The 17874-nt window shown below is 35.2% G+C and overlaps 1 protein-coding gene across 5 annotated transcripts in view; it reads left to right on the plus strand.

The window, feature by feature from the left end:
* Positions 1-17874, plus strand: part of ERC1 (ELKS/RAB6-interacting/CAST family member 1) — a 490295-nt gene that overhangs the window by 253519 nt on the left and 218902 nt on the right. For all 5 annotated transcript variants that reach the window (XM_077759231.1, XM_077759233.1, XM_077759232.1 and 2 more), the window contains one exon: positions 2345-2505. In XM_077759231.1, the coding sequence (XP_077615357.1) occupies positions 2345-2505 (161 nt within the window). The remainder of the gene's footprint in view (positions 1-2344; positions 2506-17874) is intronic.

The raw sequence follows: 17874 nt of genomic DNA on the forward strand, positions 1-17874 counted from the left end.
TCTCTCTCTCTCTCTCTCCCCCCCTCCCCCCTCCGCCTCTCAAAAATAAACATTAAAAAAATTCAGAAGAAGGAAATCAGCTTTTTCTTCATTCTCTTCTTTTTATTGTATTTATATGTGATGATACGTATTAGCTCACCCTATTGTGATCATTTCACTTATATCTATGTAAATCAAACCATCATGCTGTTTACTTTAAAACTACACAGTGATTGGTGTATGTCAGTTATTTCCCAGTCAAACTGGAAAAAAGTTTTTTTTCTTTTTGCCAAAAGTGCCTTCAGTAAATTTTGCTATTTTCACACAATGGAATTCCATACAGTTAAGAGAATTATACAACTATAATTATACCCAACAACATAGGTGAATCTCATAGACCTAACACTGTGAAGAAAATCTGTACTTAAAATTTCATTCTGTATAATTCCATTTGTGTAACCTTAAATAGGCAAAACTGATGTAGAATGCTAGAATAATGGTTACTCTTCATCTGGAAAGGGGATATGAGAAACATTTCTAGGGAACTGTTAATATTCTGTTTATTTGTCTGTGTTCTGATTACATAGGTATGTTCAACTTAGAGAAGATTCTTCAAGTTGCATGTTTATCATTTGTGGATTTTTCTGTATTTGTGTTGTATTTCAATGAAAAGCTTACCAAAAATTTTAGGTTCCTAAGAGTATATATAAAGTGGACTTCCTTTTTGTTATAGAAGAGGAGGAATAAGTTGTTATACATGTTTGCTTATGTATTTATGTAATATCTAAGTTATGTAAGAAACTGATACCATGCCTTCGAGTAGTGAAGGATGAGAGGGAGATATTTTGAAATTTGTTTAAGGTGAGTTCACCAAAGATGAACACATACCACACTTTATTAGGGCTTCTATAAAGGGTGCTGCCCATGAGTGATTTTGATACAAGAACATACCGTGGCATTTCAGTTCAGTTTTAAATAAGATTTTACATGAATTAAACAGATTAAAATGGAATCATCCTTACTGGTAGTTTTCTAAAGGGTGGATAGTGATTTATGTTTACATAAAGCTTGTAGATAACGTGAATACATACCCGAGGAGAGCTGCATAATAATATATATTCTTACAGCAGTATTTTCACAGCTTTTAACTGAGAACATTAACTTGATCACTTCTGAAAATATACGCATAGTAAGGTGATTCAGGTGCCAAACACTAAATGTGTCTGTTTGCTATCACTGTTTAGCAGCTGTTACCAATCAACGTGGAAACTTTGGTAGGGTATAACACACTAATATCCTGGGGTCTGTTAACAACTCTGATTTGTTATATTGCAGTTTTGTCTCTACACTGTTCTCAGTTTTAGTATCACACAAGTTGGTTTTATGTAGGAGTCAATGAATGGCAAATCCCCCACCTCTTCTCTGAAAAGGCTTGTTGTCACCAAAATTATTTCTTGGCAAGCAGCAACCTGATATAAACTCTTGTGATTGGTGCAGTTGGCTTGTTGATTACCTGGTTCAGGTTGGTTTTTGGTATTAACACATTTTTGCCAGCATATATTTTGCTTCCGAATTAAAATGAACATGTCTATTTAAGTAATTCTGATTTGGACACCACCCAGCATGAGTGGAAAGATGGATGAAGTACATACTGTGTTCTCTTAGTTCCTTGTGTTTTAGAGTTCTCTGTTCTTTCCCTCAGGATTTTTTAAAAAATCTTTTTAAAGCCTCCTGTCTCCTCTCTATATGGTCATGTACTTCTCTTTTTTCTTCCTGCCTTCTTTTGAGAAAAGCCTGCCTACCTACCTGGCTTTAGAGCAAGAAACTATCTGATTGAATTCCAGTTATTTCTTCAAAAAGAAATTCTTTTTAAAGGTGTAAACAGAAAAATATTTGGATGAATAAAAATGACTTATTTATGTTTATACTGAGTGTTATTAGTCACGTTTATGTCCTAAAATCCTTCTAGAAACATATTCTGTGATTTTGTTCCTATATTTTAATCTGTGTTATATTGTTATTTCTATGAGTACTTGTGGACCACTTCCAAATCTTCAAAAGGGACTGACTGTGGCAGAGTGTGACTTCTTGAACTAATGCCTTATATGCACTTGTGTTTATCAGAAAGGAAATAAAGTTCTTTTTGGTGTACCCTGAAAGGAATTAGAGTAGGGGGAAAACCAGAGATTTATTTCTTTATCTGGTATATTGTCTTGATATATATGTTTGATCCAAGAAGAGTACAGAATTTTTGATACGTGTGTGTTTTTTAATTTGTAGACCCAGGAATTGCCCGTTACTTTACTCCTCTGTCTTTAATTGATAAAAATGTTCAGTTTTTCCTCTTTTTTCATACTTACCATAGGTGGAGGAGTTGCTGATGGCCATGGAGAAAGTAAAGCAGGAACTGGAGTCCATGAAAGCAAAGCTGTCTTCTACCCAACAGTCTCTGGCAGAAAAGGAAACTCATTTGACCAATCTTCGAGCGGAGAGAAGGAAACACTTAGAGGAAGTTCTGGAGATGAAGTAAGTGTTTATAATCTTCCTTTTCAGGTATATGCATAGTAAAAAAACTATTTCTCATTTCTTTCATTCTCTGGCCCTACTACATTTAGCTTGATTTTAATTACCTCTAACACATTTAGCTTGATTTTAATGCAGATTTGTATTTCTCACTCCCTAGAACAAATTTGGAACCCATTCTGGTCAAAATAGAATTATTTTTGCCTCTTCATTGAATTTTAAAGTCCTTATGTGTATACATATATAAACATAACCAGTTGCATCTCTGAAATTTCTAAAATCTTATGGAAAGTTCAGCCATTATTGTTGAGTTTACTGAGGAACATGACTGTTGGCCCTCAGGTCATATGATAGCTAGGCACCTTTTTAAAACATTTTTTATTATAACCACTTCCAAAAGTATATAAAAGTAGAATAGTATAATGAAGCCCCTATATACTTACCCCGTGTTTAACAGCTAACATTTTGTGACATTCTCCAGTCAATTTTTACGAAATTCTCAATTTTAGCAGAACTTTGCTGTACTAGTCCCCCATCTTGTGGCCTCCTGAGATAGTCTGTAGTGAAGCATGTGCACATCTGCTAGTACATGATAGATGCTTCTTTCTCTTCATTGTGAACTGTGGAAAGCTCTGGTTTCTCTCTCTTTCAAACAAATATATCTCTGTTGAGAGTTCAGTAGTACTTTCTCCTTCATTATTCCCAACCCTCACCCCTGCGTCATCATCTTGCTCCCAGGTTTTATGAAAACAAATTGATCCTGGGGGTAGCTCGGTTATCTTCTTTATGTCAACAGTTACTTGTATTTTTCTTGTCTTCCCTTGTATTTTGGAAGAGGTATTCTCTCTCCTTCATAAGGGCAGCTTCTGGTCTCTGTCACAGATTTTAAGCCCAGGTCCCCAGCTCTGCAGCCTTCCTCTGTTAATTTTCCCTTGCATAATATGTGCCCACCTTCTGTTAGTTTCTTCTTTTCTCTGCATAAATTACTGGGTCTCTTTGACCTATGATTAAAAAAAAAAAACCTCTCGGGCCAGCTAGTGCTTTAGGCTAATATCCAAGTTATAGACTAGAAGAGGACTTTGCCATTATACCTTAGCGTGAATTTTCACAGCACATGTGATATTCTGACAGCAGCCTAAGAGTCGAGGAAGCAGTTCTTGCTGTGTCACCTGCATTTATGGATTTTTAGGCTACAGTGCAAGGTTAAGAGATTCTAACTTTCTAGAAAAGCATTACAGGCGACCTGCTCTTGGGAGTGATGCATACTTAAAGCTAGAAATAAATTGACACACTGGGAGAATGGGAAGAGAGTTTGGGGTTCTGAGTATCAGGAGATAAAGTTTGTGAATATGCTTCTTAGGGAGTAGTTAGTGAAGGAGGTGTAAGACAAGTTTTTGTCACTGAAGGTTAAATTCAAAGTTTGCCATTTTGGAGATGGCGAAATAGAGGTAACTTTTGGGTAATAAAGCGTAAAATCATTTGAGTTGAAGAAGTCTGGGACCCCTTCCTAAAAACATGGTAAGAGATAATGTTGAGAAACAAATGAAATCAGAGCCCAAAATAATTAAGGAAATGGAAGAATAATGGATATAATGTTGTGGAAAACAAAGTATCACATGTGATCTTCCAAAGCAGAAACAGGCCTCCCTGAAATAACAGTGTATAAGTTTTGTTTTTGTTTTTTCCATATACTTGACTTCACCTGTCAGATCTTTCCTACTAAGTACAAGTATCTGTGTATAGCAAAATAGTGATGTAGTTGCATAGTAATTTTCCTTTATTATTAGGACTTTGAAAAGATAAGAAAGAAGTTTTAAAAGAATGTTTGACTTCAAGCCATGAAAAGGGTGTTGTAATTCTTTTTTTCTTTTTTGGTACCACAGTGCTACACTCTGTTTTGTACTTCACTTTCGAGAGCAGGTCAGACATTACATTTCTGAAAAATACTGTGATTAGCAAAACTATTTTTGGTGATGTCAAGCACTCACATAATAAGGCATGGGATAAATGATTAAAGTATGTAGAGAATTTTATAACTAGTATAGAAATTTAATAAACATTAAATGAAAGTTCTAGAAATAAAGTGCTAAAACCTGGCTCTGATAGATGACTTATGTCTTTAAAAAAATTTTTTTTTAGTATTTATTCTTGAGCAAGAGAGCATGTGCGTGCACACACACACATGTGGGCGGGGAAGGGGAAGAGAGAGAGAGAGAGTCTGAAGCAGGCTCCATACTCCAGGCTCCAAGCTGTCAGCACAGAGCCCAATGCAGAACGCGAACTCATGAACTGTGAGATCATGGCCTGAGCCAAAGTTGGACGCTCAACCAACCAAACCACCCAGGCGCCCCTATATGACCTATCTCGTAAATCATCTTCCATTGCTCAGAATATATTCTGTGGTATCATGATGTTCTTAGTCAGATTTTTCTAAGTTTTGTGTCATGCGGATTTGTCAACATAAAGTTTTAAAAGTAGTCCTTGCTTTAATTTGCACTTAAATTTTCCCTTGTTGTCTTCCAGTTTCTTGTTTGTAAAATTGTTGTTTACTACCTTCCTTTTAATAACTTATCTCAGCACATCAGACCTAATCCTCTATTCAGATATTGTTAAAAGAGTGGTGGTTTTCTTAACAGATCCAGTTTGTACTGTCCTGTAAGCCAACCTGCATGACACTGTCAAGTCTGTGAAGCAATAGGTATTTTATTGTTTCCCCTAGAACAGTGAATTGAATTCCCTATTTTTTTTTTTTTTTTTTAATGTAGATTTGCAGGGCTACCTGGGTGGCTCATTTAGTTGAGCGGTTAAGCTTCTGACTTCATCTTGGGTCATGATCTCATGGTTTATGAGTTTTAAGCCCTGGATAAGACTGTCAGCATGGGGCCTGCTTTGGATTTTCTATGCACCACCCCCCCGCCCCTTCCCTGCTTGTCTGTCTGTCTCTGTCTCTCTCTTTTTCTCTCCCTCAAAATAAATAAATTTTAAAAATGTAGATTTTCAAAGTATGGCGTGCAATATAAAGTAATGATTCATGAAACCTCAGTTGGAAAATTACAACCTAAGTGTAATTATACACAAAACACTATGGATGACACATAGTGGGTTCTAATGCAATGAGCTTTTGATTCCTTTTCACTATGTAGCTGACCAAGATAATAGCCTTTCTTCTGCTATATTCTGGACTTCTTCTCTCCATATGTTGAGCAAGTTCTGTTAATCTGTCCTCATTTGAGGTTATACCAGTTTCTACAGCTTTGGTCAGAATTTACTTCATTCTTTTGTCAGTTTGTAAGATGTTTACTCCCTCCAACTAGTTCTACATGATATCTGCCTCTAATTACTTGTGGCAAGTAGGAAGAACATACTTCCTGGAATAAAAGAGCCTGAATCAGAACTTATTAGTTCAATGACTTCAGCAAGTTCTTTAACCTCTTGGTGCCTCGGTCTGCTATTTTTAAAATGGCAAATAATGGGGCGCCTGGGTGGCTCACTCAGATAAGCATACGACTTCAGCTCAGGTCATGATCTCACAGTTTGTGCATTCAAGCTCTGTGTCCAGCTCTGTGCTCACAGCTCAGAGCCTGGACCCTGTGTCTCCCTCTCTCTGCCCCTCCCCTACTTACACTCTCTCTCTCAAAAATAAACATTAAAAAATGGCAATAATAATTGTCCCTGCTTCATAGAATTTTCATGACAATAAAATAAGAAACTAAAAAGAAAGAAGGTAATATCTTACCTGTGGATATTGACAGTGACAACCAGATTCTTCACTCTAATCATAGCAGGACCCACCATATTTTAAATGTTCATAGTGTTTAATTATTGATCATTGAATACATAAAAAGAGTTTTTCATTATAACAGAGAACTTGAAATGCAGAAGAAATATGAGAGGAATGTGATGTACAAGAGACTGAAACATGCATGTGTATGACTCCATATCTAGAGTAAGAAAAGTCCCCCCTGAGGAAAAGGCATCTGGCCTCTATATATAAAAAATACAGAAAATTTGTTAGCAAAGCACTAAAATAGTCTAGTTTTTTTGCAGTAGTCCTGACCACATCAGAACAAATGTAATGACCTAATCATTTGTTTCCAACCCTAGCATTTATGATTGTAATTTTTGAGCATCTGTTACAAACAAATGGTGGCCGTCAGTTTTTGGAAACATTTGAAACTGTTCACTTGGTAGCGTGCCAGTGAGTCAGTAGAAGCATTTGAGTTGGTTAGCCAGCCATGAAGGAACATTTTTATTGGCAGAACCCATGTTGGTTCTTCTTTTACTTATGCTGTGGTTTTGTTAGCCACTATTTTTTTATTCCACTTTTATATTAGTTTCTTTCCCTAAGAAATGAAGGATGAATTGGAGAAGGGAAACAATAATAAAATAACATTTCTAATAACCATAATAAATTTTAAGTATCAGTTCAGGTCATGAGTTTGAGTACTAAGATCTAGATGATGGTTCATCCGCTGCGGGCTCACATCACACCCCTGCTGCCATCTCACTCTGTGTTGGCACTTTGATTAAAAAGACTCATTTTTCATTTTTAATAAAAATTTTTATGAAACCATGAATTTGACTACCCTGAGAACAGGTTTATTTGGGGAAGTGGTGGAAAACCTCCTTAGTTTCTTTGAGAATCCAGACTTGTTTGATAAGTACATTCCATTAGTAAAGTTGGCAGAGAAATTCAAACTTCTGGGGCTAAATTATATACTCTTGAGATGCCTTTGGGCTAAAGAAAGATCTAACTTCCCACAAACAAAATAAATTTTTACATCTACATAGGAGTCCAATAATATAATCTAAGTTACAGACTCTTTTAAATCATTTAAAGAATCTTTGTCTTTTAAGAGAGAAAAATAGAATATGTTTAGAATTTAAGCTATAGAAAATGGTTACTCAAAAACATTCAGGCTTTTTTGCCTGATATTTTGGGGCTATTTATAAGTTAGGTGTTAATCTATTATACCTTGAATAATTAAAATTAGTTTGTATTATAAATTATTTTTTGTACTATAAATTATTTTTATTTATTCTGATATCCTGTAGTCTTTCATTTTTAAATTTATTGTAAAGTTGCTGACATTTAAAAAAATCCTGTTTGGGAATTGATGACAATCTTCCAAGTTAATCCCACAAAATTGGGAAGTTATGCAATTATATCCCAGGAACAATTATATCCTGGTAACAAATTGAAGTGCATTCTAAGTTACATAAGAAAACATGTATTTTTTGCAAAGCCATATTTGTCTATAGTTCCATCAGATACTTACCTTAGAGGCAGCAGACTTATGATAAACAACTTGTAGTAAAGTTGGAAGCATTTTTCACAGTGACCTAAAATACTGAAGTTTAAATATTCTGGAGGAAATCACATAAATTAATGTAAAAATTCCCTACTCTTGAATTGAAAAAGAAAACAAAGTATGTTGTACAGCGTAAATATGAACAACACTGGTAGGACCGATCCTTGTTGAAATAATAAAGCAGAGTGTGTGTTTCTAATCAACTGTCCCCTGGGACTTTGGGTCTTCCTCTCTAGTCTTGATTAACTCCTTAATTTTGCCCCCTTTTTTCTACCCTGATCTCCAGCTCACTTTATACCCTGTGATAGAATGATCTTAACTCTTCCTAGTGTCTTTCTTCATCAGACTGATAGTTTACTTGGGACTCTAAATTGTTATAGAACAGTGGAAGAAATGGCTTTAATGAATATAGTGATTGTTAGAAGTTTTTACCACTTTCGGCTCCTCAACTTTGATCATGATACTCAGCTTCTCACAAAAAGGCATGTGTATTACAAATGTGTTTCTCAAATCTTTTTATTTTCTTGTGACCTGAATTGGAATCAATTACAAATAACCCCAAGTATCCCATGCCTTTCTCCTCCCTTAAATCCTTAATCCACCTTTATGCCATTTAGAGTCACATTCAACTGTTTTTTTAATGTTTATTTGTTTACTTTTGAGAGAGAGTGTGAGCATAAGTAGGAGAAGGACACAGAGAGGGACAGACAGACAGACAGAATGTGAACCAGTCTCCACACTCTGAGCTGTCAGTACAGGGCTCACACCCATGAACCATGAGATCATAACCTGAGCCGAAGTCAAACGCTCAACCAGCTGAGTCACCCAGGTGCCCCCAGATGTAACTTCCAAATAGGAGAAACCATATTCTTGAAAAAATCATGCTTCTTAATCATCTTTTTCATGTAAAGAGCCTCAAATGACTGGAATAATCTGTAAGTAGCAAGTAAAACATTGAGCTTTACAGATAAAGGCCCCCAAAGTCCCTCTCTTTTTCACCTTTTATAGTGCTTTCTCTGCCTCATCAATATATACGGTTTGTATGTAAGAATGTCCTTACCTGTGCAGGGATGAAATTAAGAATATAGGTCATTGGGATGCCTGGGTGACTTAGTCTGTTAGGTGTCCGACTTCGGCTCAGATCATGATCTCATGGTCCATGAGTTTGAGCTCCATGTCGGGCTCTGTGCTGACAGCTCGGAGCCTGGAGCCTGCTTGGAGTTCTGTGTCTCCCTCTTTTTCTGCCCCTCCCCTGTATGTGCACTTTCTCTCTCTCTCTCTCTTTCCCTCTCCGACTCTCTCTTTCTCTCTCTCAAAAATGGATAAACATTGAAAAAATAAAAAAAGAATATAGATCATCATCTTTTTCCCAAAAGGGAAAGGAGTGGGATTATTGTCCTACTTCTTTTCATTTTCTCCTCTACTAGATGCATGGGATCAATCCTGGTCCTTTCTATTAAATACAAATGCATCAATTAAAAGGCTAACTGTTGCAGGTAGGAAAGCTTAATGCCTTAACCTAATTGCAATACCTATTTTGAGAAATATGCCAGTATGAGTTTTTTCGGTTTGAGACTAAAAAAAGAAAAATCTTTTCCTTTCAGGACCAACCTTTACAGTGCCCTCTGTAGAGGTAATAGGTAATTACTCATTCCGTAAATGGGTGTAACCAATAGTAATCATAGTAATCATCCATTTAATCATAAGGTCTTCCTATCAGAGGAGTCAAGTATGAATATTATAAACATCAGAGATACTTCTTGAAACCAAGAATGCGTTTATATTTGAGCCAGTTTGCTTGCATATAAAACAGATATAATAATACTTAGACCTACCTCATGATACTGTTATGAGGATCAAGTGAGGTAAAATAATGAAAATACTTTGAAATTGGTGAAGCTGAATATTTGTACTTAACTTTTTAGGTTTGCAGTTTTATTATTCTGAAATGAAAGGGGTTCTTAAATCTCTAAGATCTCAATAGTTTAAAAATTATATAGTTCTTTGTCTAGGTGACCTTCTGAGGTCCCTTGATTCTATAGTTGTAAATGTTCCCAAGTAAATCTGGAAATAACTTTTGTATAAACAGTTTATTGAAAAGAGGTTGGGAGTCAGATGTCCATGATCTTGGCTAGGACTAGACTGCACATTCATTGGATGAGACTACCCAAAGTTAACCAGAGCTTGACTGCCACAGGGATGAAAGTAGAATTGTGATACTGATGGTAGAGCAGTGCTGGGGAATTTGGAGTTCCAACCAGTCTGAGTTGCAAAATACTTTTTAACACTCTGGCATGTTGCTGAAGTAACAAAGCTAGGTTTTAAGAATAGAGATCATCACCTACAACAAAGCCTATTCTAGACCCAAACCAACAAAATCTAAAGTTCCAAAAAAGTCTACAGGGAAGATTGAATTTGGAGGATGAGTCCTACCAAGATAGAGAGGTCTGGGCAATACCCCGAGCTTTCAGCATATCAGCCTAACAAAGAATAAATTTAGGCCTACAAAAGTATAAGGGGATCAACTATTAACTAAATTACCTACTGGAATAAAAATCATTGCTCTTTAGAAGAACATAACAGAATCCAGAGTCTTTACAGTGTATCAATTATAGTATCCTATATTGAGTTTCATAATTTGCCAGACATGCAGAGAAACAGTAAAATATGACCCATAATAAAGAAAAGCATGCAGTCAAAATCAACTCCAGGAAGGCCTATATATCAGATTTAACAGATAAAGACTTTAAAGTCCCTCTTATAAATATGCTTCAAAGACTTAAAGGAAAATACTATATGGATAGTAAAATAAATCTTAGCCAGCTAAGGAAAACTGTTTAAAAAATGGAAATTTGGAAATTGAAATTGAAGTGAAAAATTCACTAAGTGGTCTTAATAACAGTTTAGAGGTGTCAAAAGAAAGAGTCCATACATTTTAAAAGAGATCAATAGATATTATCCAATTTGAAGAACAGAGAGAATGAGAGTTTTTACACAGTGAACAGAACCATAGTGCATGTTGGATAATAGCACATGCAGGTAACTGGAACACCAAAAGAATAAAAGAGTAAGTAAGAAAGAGGCAGAAAAAAATATTTGAAAACAAAATGACTGATCTATTTCTCTAATTTGATTCCAAATACATAGATTTAAGGGGTTATATAGAAGTCTCTGTACCTCCTTTTCAATTTTTTTGTAAACCTAAAATTGCTCTAAAAAAAGTCTTTAAAAAACAAACAGGGGCGCCTGGGTGGCTTAGTCGGTTAAGCGTCCGACTTTCACTTAGGTCATGATCTCGCGGTTCGTGGGTTCAAGCCCCGCGTCGGGCTCTGTGCTGACTGCCAGCTCAGAGCCTGGAGCCTACTTCAGAGTCTGTGTCTCCCTCTCTCTCTGACCCTCCTCATGCTGTCTCTCTCTCTCTCTCTCTCTCCTAGAAATAAATAAAACATTAAAAAAAACAAAACAAAACAAAAAAAAACCAAACAAACATGTATTTGCAGATCCTGGAAACTTAGTGAAACCTAGCAGGATAAATACAAAGAAATTAACATCTGTTAACATCGTAATTGAGTTGCTAGAAATAAAACATAAGGAGAAAAACCAAAGCAACAAAAGAAAAAAAGATGCCCTACATAAAAAGAAAATAATGATAGCCTAGTTCTTATCAAAAAACATTGGAGATCTGGGACGCCTGGTGGCTCAGTCGGGTAGGTGTCAGACTTCAGCTCAGGTCATGATTCAAGCCCCTTATAGGACTTGCTGCTGTCAGCACAGAGCCCACTTTGGATCCTCTGTCCCCTTCTCTCTGCCCCTCCCCCTCTCACAAATAAAAACTTTGGAAATCAGAAGAAAATGGAACTTCTTTTAAAGCAGTGGAAAAAAATTATTAGCCTAGAATTCAATGGCCAAATAAAAGACTCTTAAAAAAATAAGATTAAATATAGACATTTTCTGATAAACAAATATGTAAAGTCTTCATTTCTAGAAAACATACTCTATAAGAAATGTGAATGGAAGTTCTTCTAGCTGAGAGGAAATGAAGCCAGATGGGAATATGAAATTATAGGAAAGAATAAGGAACACCAGACATGGTGAATTAGTTGATATTTATAGAAACATGTATTTTCTTATCATTCTTTAGAAGACAATTGAATATTTAAAGCAAAAGTAACACCATTATTTGGTGGAGTTTATAATGTATATAAAAGTGAATATGACCATAATAACACAAGAGGTTGGGAGTAGCTCTATATTTTAAGGTTGTTACCTTTGTGAAATAGAAAGTAGGAAGTATCAGTTGTGAAGTTTCTGATCTTAATGGAATATAGTAAGTTAAGGATACATATTGTTAGCTGTAGAGCAACTCCATAACGTTAACCACAAAAACAAATAAAAAACAAACAACCTCCCCTGAAAATACAATAGGGGATGTAAAACATATTACTAAAATTATTTTAGTTACTCAGAAGAAAAAGGGCAGGAAAGGAGCAACAGAGAAACAAAGAATAGAAGGGATAAATGGATGATACATAGAAATTCAGTATTCAATACATAAGTCAAAGTGAAATGGACTAAAACATTAAGGACAGAGATTATCAGAATGGATTAAAAAAAAGCAATGTTGTCTATAAGACATATACTGTAATAAACACAAATATCTTAAAGAATGGAAAAAGATGGTCCTTGTAAACAGTAATCCATAAGAAAAACCTGGTATGGCTATATTAATATCAGATGGAGGAGACTTCCAAAGAGTCTTTCTGAATTAAAGAAGGATTTATCATAATGATAAAGGAGACAATTCATAAGAAAGACATAATAGTTCTTCATAATGTACATACCTAATAACAGAGCTTCAAAATTCATGAAGGGCAAACTGAAAGAACTAATGTGAAAAACAGACAAATCCACAGTCATCAGTCATTACTGGAGATTATAACCCCTATTTCTCAGAAGTTGATAGAATAAATGAATAAAAAAACAAGCATTAAAATATAGAATATTTGAGACTATCAACTTGACCTATTTAATATTTATAGAATAGTACACCCAACAACCCAAGGATATATATGTTTTCTGAATATGTATGGGATGTTCACCAATGTAGACCATATGCTGGGCCATACAAATAAATTTAATAAATTTCAGAAGACGATATATGTCAGCATTGTTCTCTGACCACAGTGGAATTAAGTTAGAAATTAATAAGATATCTGGAAAGGCTCCCAAATGTTTCAAAATTAAATAATACAGTTCTAAATACCATGAGAAATCATAAAGATATGAGGAATCAGTTTGAACTGAATGAAAATATAGATGTTAAATTTTGTGTTATATAGTTCTACTAGTGCTTAAGCATGAAACTTACACTTTTGAATGCCTATATCAGAAAAGAAGAAAGTTCGAATTCAGTTATCTGAGTTTCTACACTACAACACTAGAAAAAGAGCAAAATGTAAACGAAAATAAATAGGAGGAAATGATAAAGATAAGAGCAAAAATCAAGAAAATAGAAAACAGCACAGAAAATTCACAAAGTCAGCTGTGGTTTGTCAGAGAATTAATAAATTCACAGGCTCCTCGCAAGACTCATCAAAGGAATAAGGAAGACACAAGAATTAACAATATTTGGAATGAAAGAGGGGACAAGGGGCATCATTCAGGATTCTAAGGACATTTGAAAAGACAATAAAAATATTTAGGGACACCTGGGTGGTTCAGTCAGTTAAGTGACTAACTTCTGCTCGGATCATGATTTCACGCTTTGTGAGTTTGAGCCCTGTATCAGGCTCTGTGCTGACAACTCAGAGCCTGCAGCCTGCTTCAGATCCGATGTTTCCCTCTCTCTCTGTTTTCCCCTGCTCACCCTCTGTCTCTCTCTGTCTCAAAAATAAGTAAACATTAAAAAAATGTTTTTTTTAATTTTTTTTTTTTTTTTTTTTTATTTCTAGGAGAGAGAGAGACAGCGTGAGCAGGGGAGGGTCAGAGAGACAGGGAGTCACAGACTCTGAAATAGGCTCCAGGCTCTGAGCTGGCAGTCAGCACAGAGCCCGATGCGGGGCTCGAACCCACGAACCGCGAGATCATGACCTAAGCGAAAGTCGGACGCTTAACCGACGAAGCCACCCAGGCGCCCCCAAAAAATGGTTTTTAAATGAATATTTAGAATAAGTTTATACCAGTAAATGTCATAACTTAGGTATAATAGACAAATTCCTTAAAAAATAGTTTATCAGAACTGGCTCAGAATTAGAAATATAAAATCAACCAGCCTATATTTATTAAAGATAATGAATTTATAGTCAAAAACATTTCCACCAAAAAAACTCCAGGCCCAGACGGCTTTCCTGGTGAATTGTACTAAACATCTAAGTAAGAAATAACAATAATGATCTTTTTTTTTTTTAGTGTTTGTTTATTTTTAAGAGAGACATTGTGCAAGTGGGGGAGAGGCAGAGAGAGAGGGAGACAGAATTTGAAGCAGGCTCCAGACTCTGAGCAGTCAGCACAGAACCAAACACGGGACTCAAACCCACAAGCCGTGAGATCATGACCTGACCTGAAGTTGAATACTTAACCAACTAAGCCACCAGGTACTCCAGAAATAATAACTATCTTACAGAAACTCTTTCAGAAAATAGAGAAGGAAATACTTAATTCATTTTATGAGGCCGGAATTTGCCCCACACCTAAATTTGGCAAAGACATTTTAAAAGGAGAATATAAAGGTCGGTCTATCTAATGAACATTGACATTAAAGTCCCCAACAAAGTCTTGTAAAATTGAATCTCCTGTAAGAAGAAAGCTAACATAGTAACAACCAAGTTAGGCTTATTTATGGAATGTAAGGTTTGCTCATGTATCAAAAATTAATTAAATTCACTACATTAAGAAAATAAAAATGATACAATTATCAGTACATTGAGAAACCTCTTTTGAGAAAAGGCAGCATCCATTCATGATAAAAACTCTTAACTGACTTGGAGTAGAAAATAGTTTCTTCAGTAAGAAAAAACATGAAAAATTCACAGCTAATGTCACACCTAATGAAGAAAGTTGAATACTTTCCCTGTAAGATTGCAAAGGATATAAAGATGTCCACTTTTGTAAATGATGAATCTAACCCCGAAACCAAGAGCACACTCTATATGCTGTATGTTAGCTAACATGACAATAATTATTTTAAATAAATAAAAGGAAAAAAATGTTCACTTTTATCCTGTTTATAATTCTATTGGAGATCCTAGTTATGTAATCATGTCAAAAAAAGAATAAAATTTAAAAGGTAGTACAGTATTCTTTATACACAGATAATGTGATTATCTAAGCAGGGAAATATGTAAATATCAGTTGTATTTCCATATACTGGCAGCAAATAAATGGAAACTGATATGTTAGAAAATATTATAATCGCATCAAAATGTATAAAGTATTTCAGAATAAATTTCACAAAAATTATACAAGATCCCTACACTAAAAACTATAGAACTTACTGATAGAAAAATTTAAAAACGTCTATATAAACAGAGATATATCTAGTTCATAATTTGAATAAGGAAACTTTAAGTTATCCATTTTCCCCAAATTAATTTATATTTACACCTCGATCACAGCCAAAATTACATGGGGCTTTTGGATAGTAACTGACGATTGGAGTCTAAAATTTATATGGAATTGCAATGGATATGGCAGGGCAAATCCAATTTTGAAAAGAACAGAGTTGGAAGACTCGCACTACCTAATTTAAACTCTTGATGTAAAATGACAGGAATAAAAAAATAGTATTGGCATGAAGACTGGCATATAAAATAATAAAACAGAATAAAGAATATAGGAATAGACTTACCTATTAACAGTCGAAGGTACCAATGGAGAAACAGACATCTTTTTAATAATTGATGCTGTAGGGTCAAGGTGAAGTAAAAACCTCATACTGTATGCAAAAATTAATTCAAAACGCATCTTAGACCTAAACATAAAGGGTAAAACCATAGTCTTCTGGAGGAAAATAAGAAACTTTGGAGTAGACAAAGATTTCTCAGAAAACAAAATACAGTAACCATAAAAGAAAAAATTGATAAATTGGACTTGATCAAAATTAAAAGCTGTTCTTCAAAAGACACCGTTAAGAAAATGGAAATAACTACATGTTAAAGGTATATATGTGAAACGTATTTTGTATGGAACTTTGCAAATTATGTTAAATATCTATTAAATGTGTGTTTCTTTAAATTTTTTTTAATGTTTATTATTATTGAGACAGAAACACAGCATGACTGGGGGAGGGGCAGAGAGAGATGGAGATACAGAATCTGAAACAGGCTCCAGCCTCTGAGCTGTCAGCACAGAGCCTGATGCAGGGCTTGAACCCATAAATCGTGAAATCATAACCTGAGCCGAAGTCAGACGCTCAACCAACTGAGCCACCCAGGCGCCCCTTTTTAAAAAAATTTTTAATGTTTATTTCTTTTTGGGAGAGAGCGCGTGAGCAGGGGAGGAACAGAGAGAGAGGGAGACAAAGAATCCAAAGCAGGCTCCAGGCTCTGAGCTGTCAGTACAGAGCGCAGTGCAAGGGCTCAAACTCACCAACTGTGAAATCATTACCTGAGCCCAAGTTGGATGCTTAACCAACTGAGCCACCCAGGTGCCCCTGCGTGTATGTTTCTATAGAATTTACTCTAGAAAAATAAAAGGTAGATGTTAACTTCCATGATTGTGAAAATATTTTTTGCAGGCTTTATTCATTCCAGACACCTGAAATTCAGAAGTGTTGCTTATTTTGAATCTGTGGAAATAAGCCTAGTGCCCAACACATAACTGGCTCTCAGTAAATATTTTTTGAATTATTCTGAATTATTTTTATCTTCAAAGTAAAAGTATTCTAAGGGAATGTGAAGTCAAATAACTTTTTAAAATAGCCTTTGTATTAGTTGTCTTTTCTACAAGTTAGATCTTCAGGACACACTGAACATTGTTTGGGCCCAGGATACATCTTTTTTCTCTGGTTTAGTAATCTAGGAAATTAAATAAAAGATGCTTATTTGGGGGGCTCCTGGCTGGCCCAGTGAGTAGACCATCAGACTCTTGATCTCGTGGTTGTGAGTTCGAGCCCCACATTGGGTGTGGAATTTGCTTTTTGAAAAAAGATCCTTGTTTGGTTAGGAACTGTTGCTATGGAAAATATTTGTGATATACACATCAATTTTAGACATAAGTCATTCTCAGACGGAAAACAGATGAACCTCTTATTTTAACAAAGGATATCTTTGCTGTGCATTTGAAAACAGTGTGGCTGGATTCATTCTTTGTCTTTTCTTCCACATAGTGACATTCTTACAAAACCCCATCAACACTGGTATAATTTTCCACTCAGAATGAAGCTATTCCTTCTCAGTGTGTTTGTGACCATGCATTTTCTGGTTAGAGATTGTTGCTTTTTAGAGCTAGGTGATTGGTTACTATGAGAGATAGCAAACACTTTTGGTCTTGAAATTGAGCTTGAGTTTCACAGGTGGTAATGTACACATGTAGAATGGACTTACCAGAATATATCTCCCTCTTCAGGGCTCTGGCGCCAAGTTTGGTGTTGGCTTTCAAGCTCAAAGTACTCACAAATATAACAGTCCTTTGGTATTTCTTTGTCTTTGGGTACATTTATCTCCTACAACCTTCCTTTTCTTTTGTTATTTCTTGGGGTTTGGGATTTTTTCTGTGGGGTTTTTTTTAGTTGCCTTTTGTTTTTTGGGGTTTTTGGAGTCTTTGTGTTTTGCTCTCTTATTTCTTTTTCTTTGTGTTTGCATTTCCTTAGCTCATTTATAAAACATTTGCAATCCTTGGGATTATCAAATTGCCTTTATCTAATGGTTAAATCTGGAATTGGTCATTAAAATCGTAAAAAGAGCAAGACAGTGCAAGATGATTCTCTTCTCTCATAAAAGTGTGATTGATTCAGATATGCTTATGGATATTATTTATTTTTAAAAAATAATCAAGATCTCTATTCACTATTTTTTTTCTTTTGTTAAAAGGCAGGTATTAGACTATTCATTTCAGGGGTGCC

Source organism: Crocuta crocuta, unplaced genomic scaffold (assembly GCF_008692635.1).
Source record: "Crocuta crocuta isolate KB4526 unplaced genomic scaffold, BGI_CrCroc_1.0 scaffold72, whole genome shotgun sequence".
NCBI classification, from domain to species: Eukaryota; Metazoa; Chordata; class Mammalia; order Carnivora; family Hyaenidae; genus Crocuta; species Crocuta crocuta.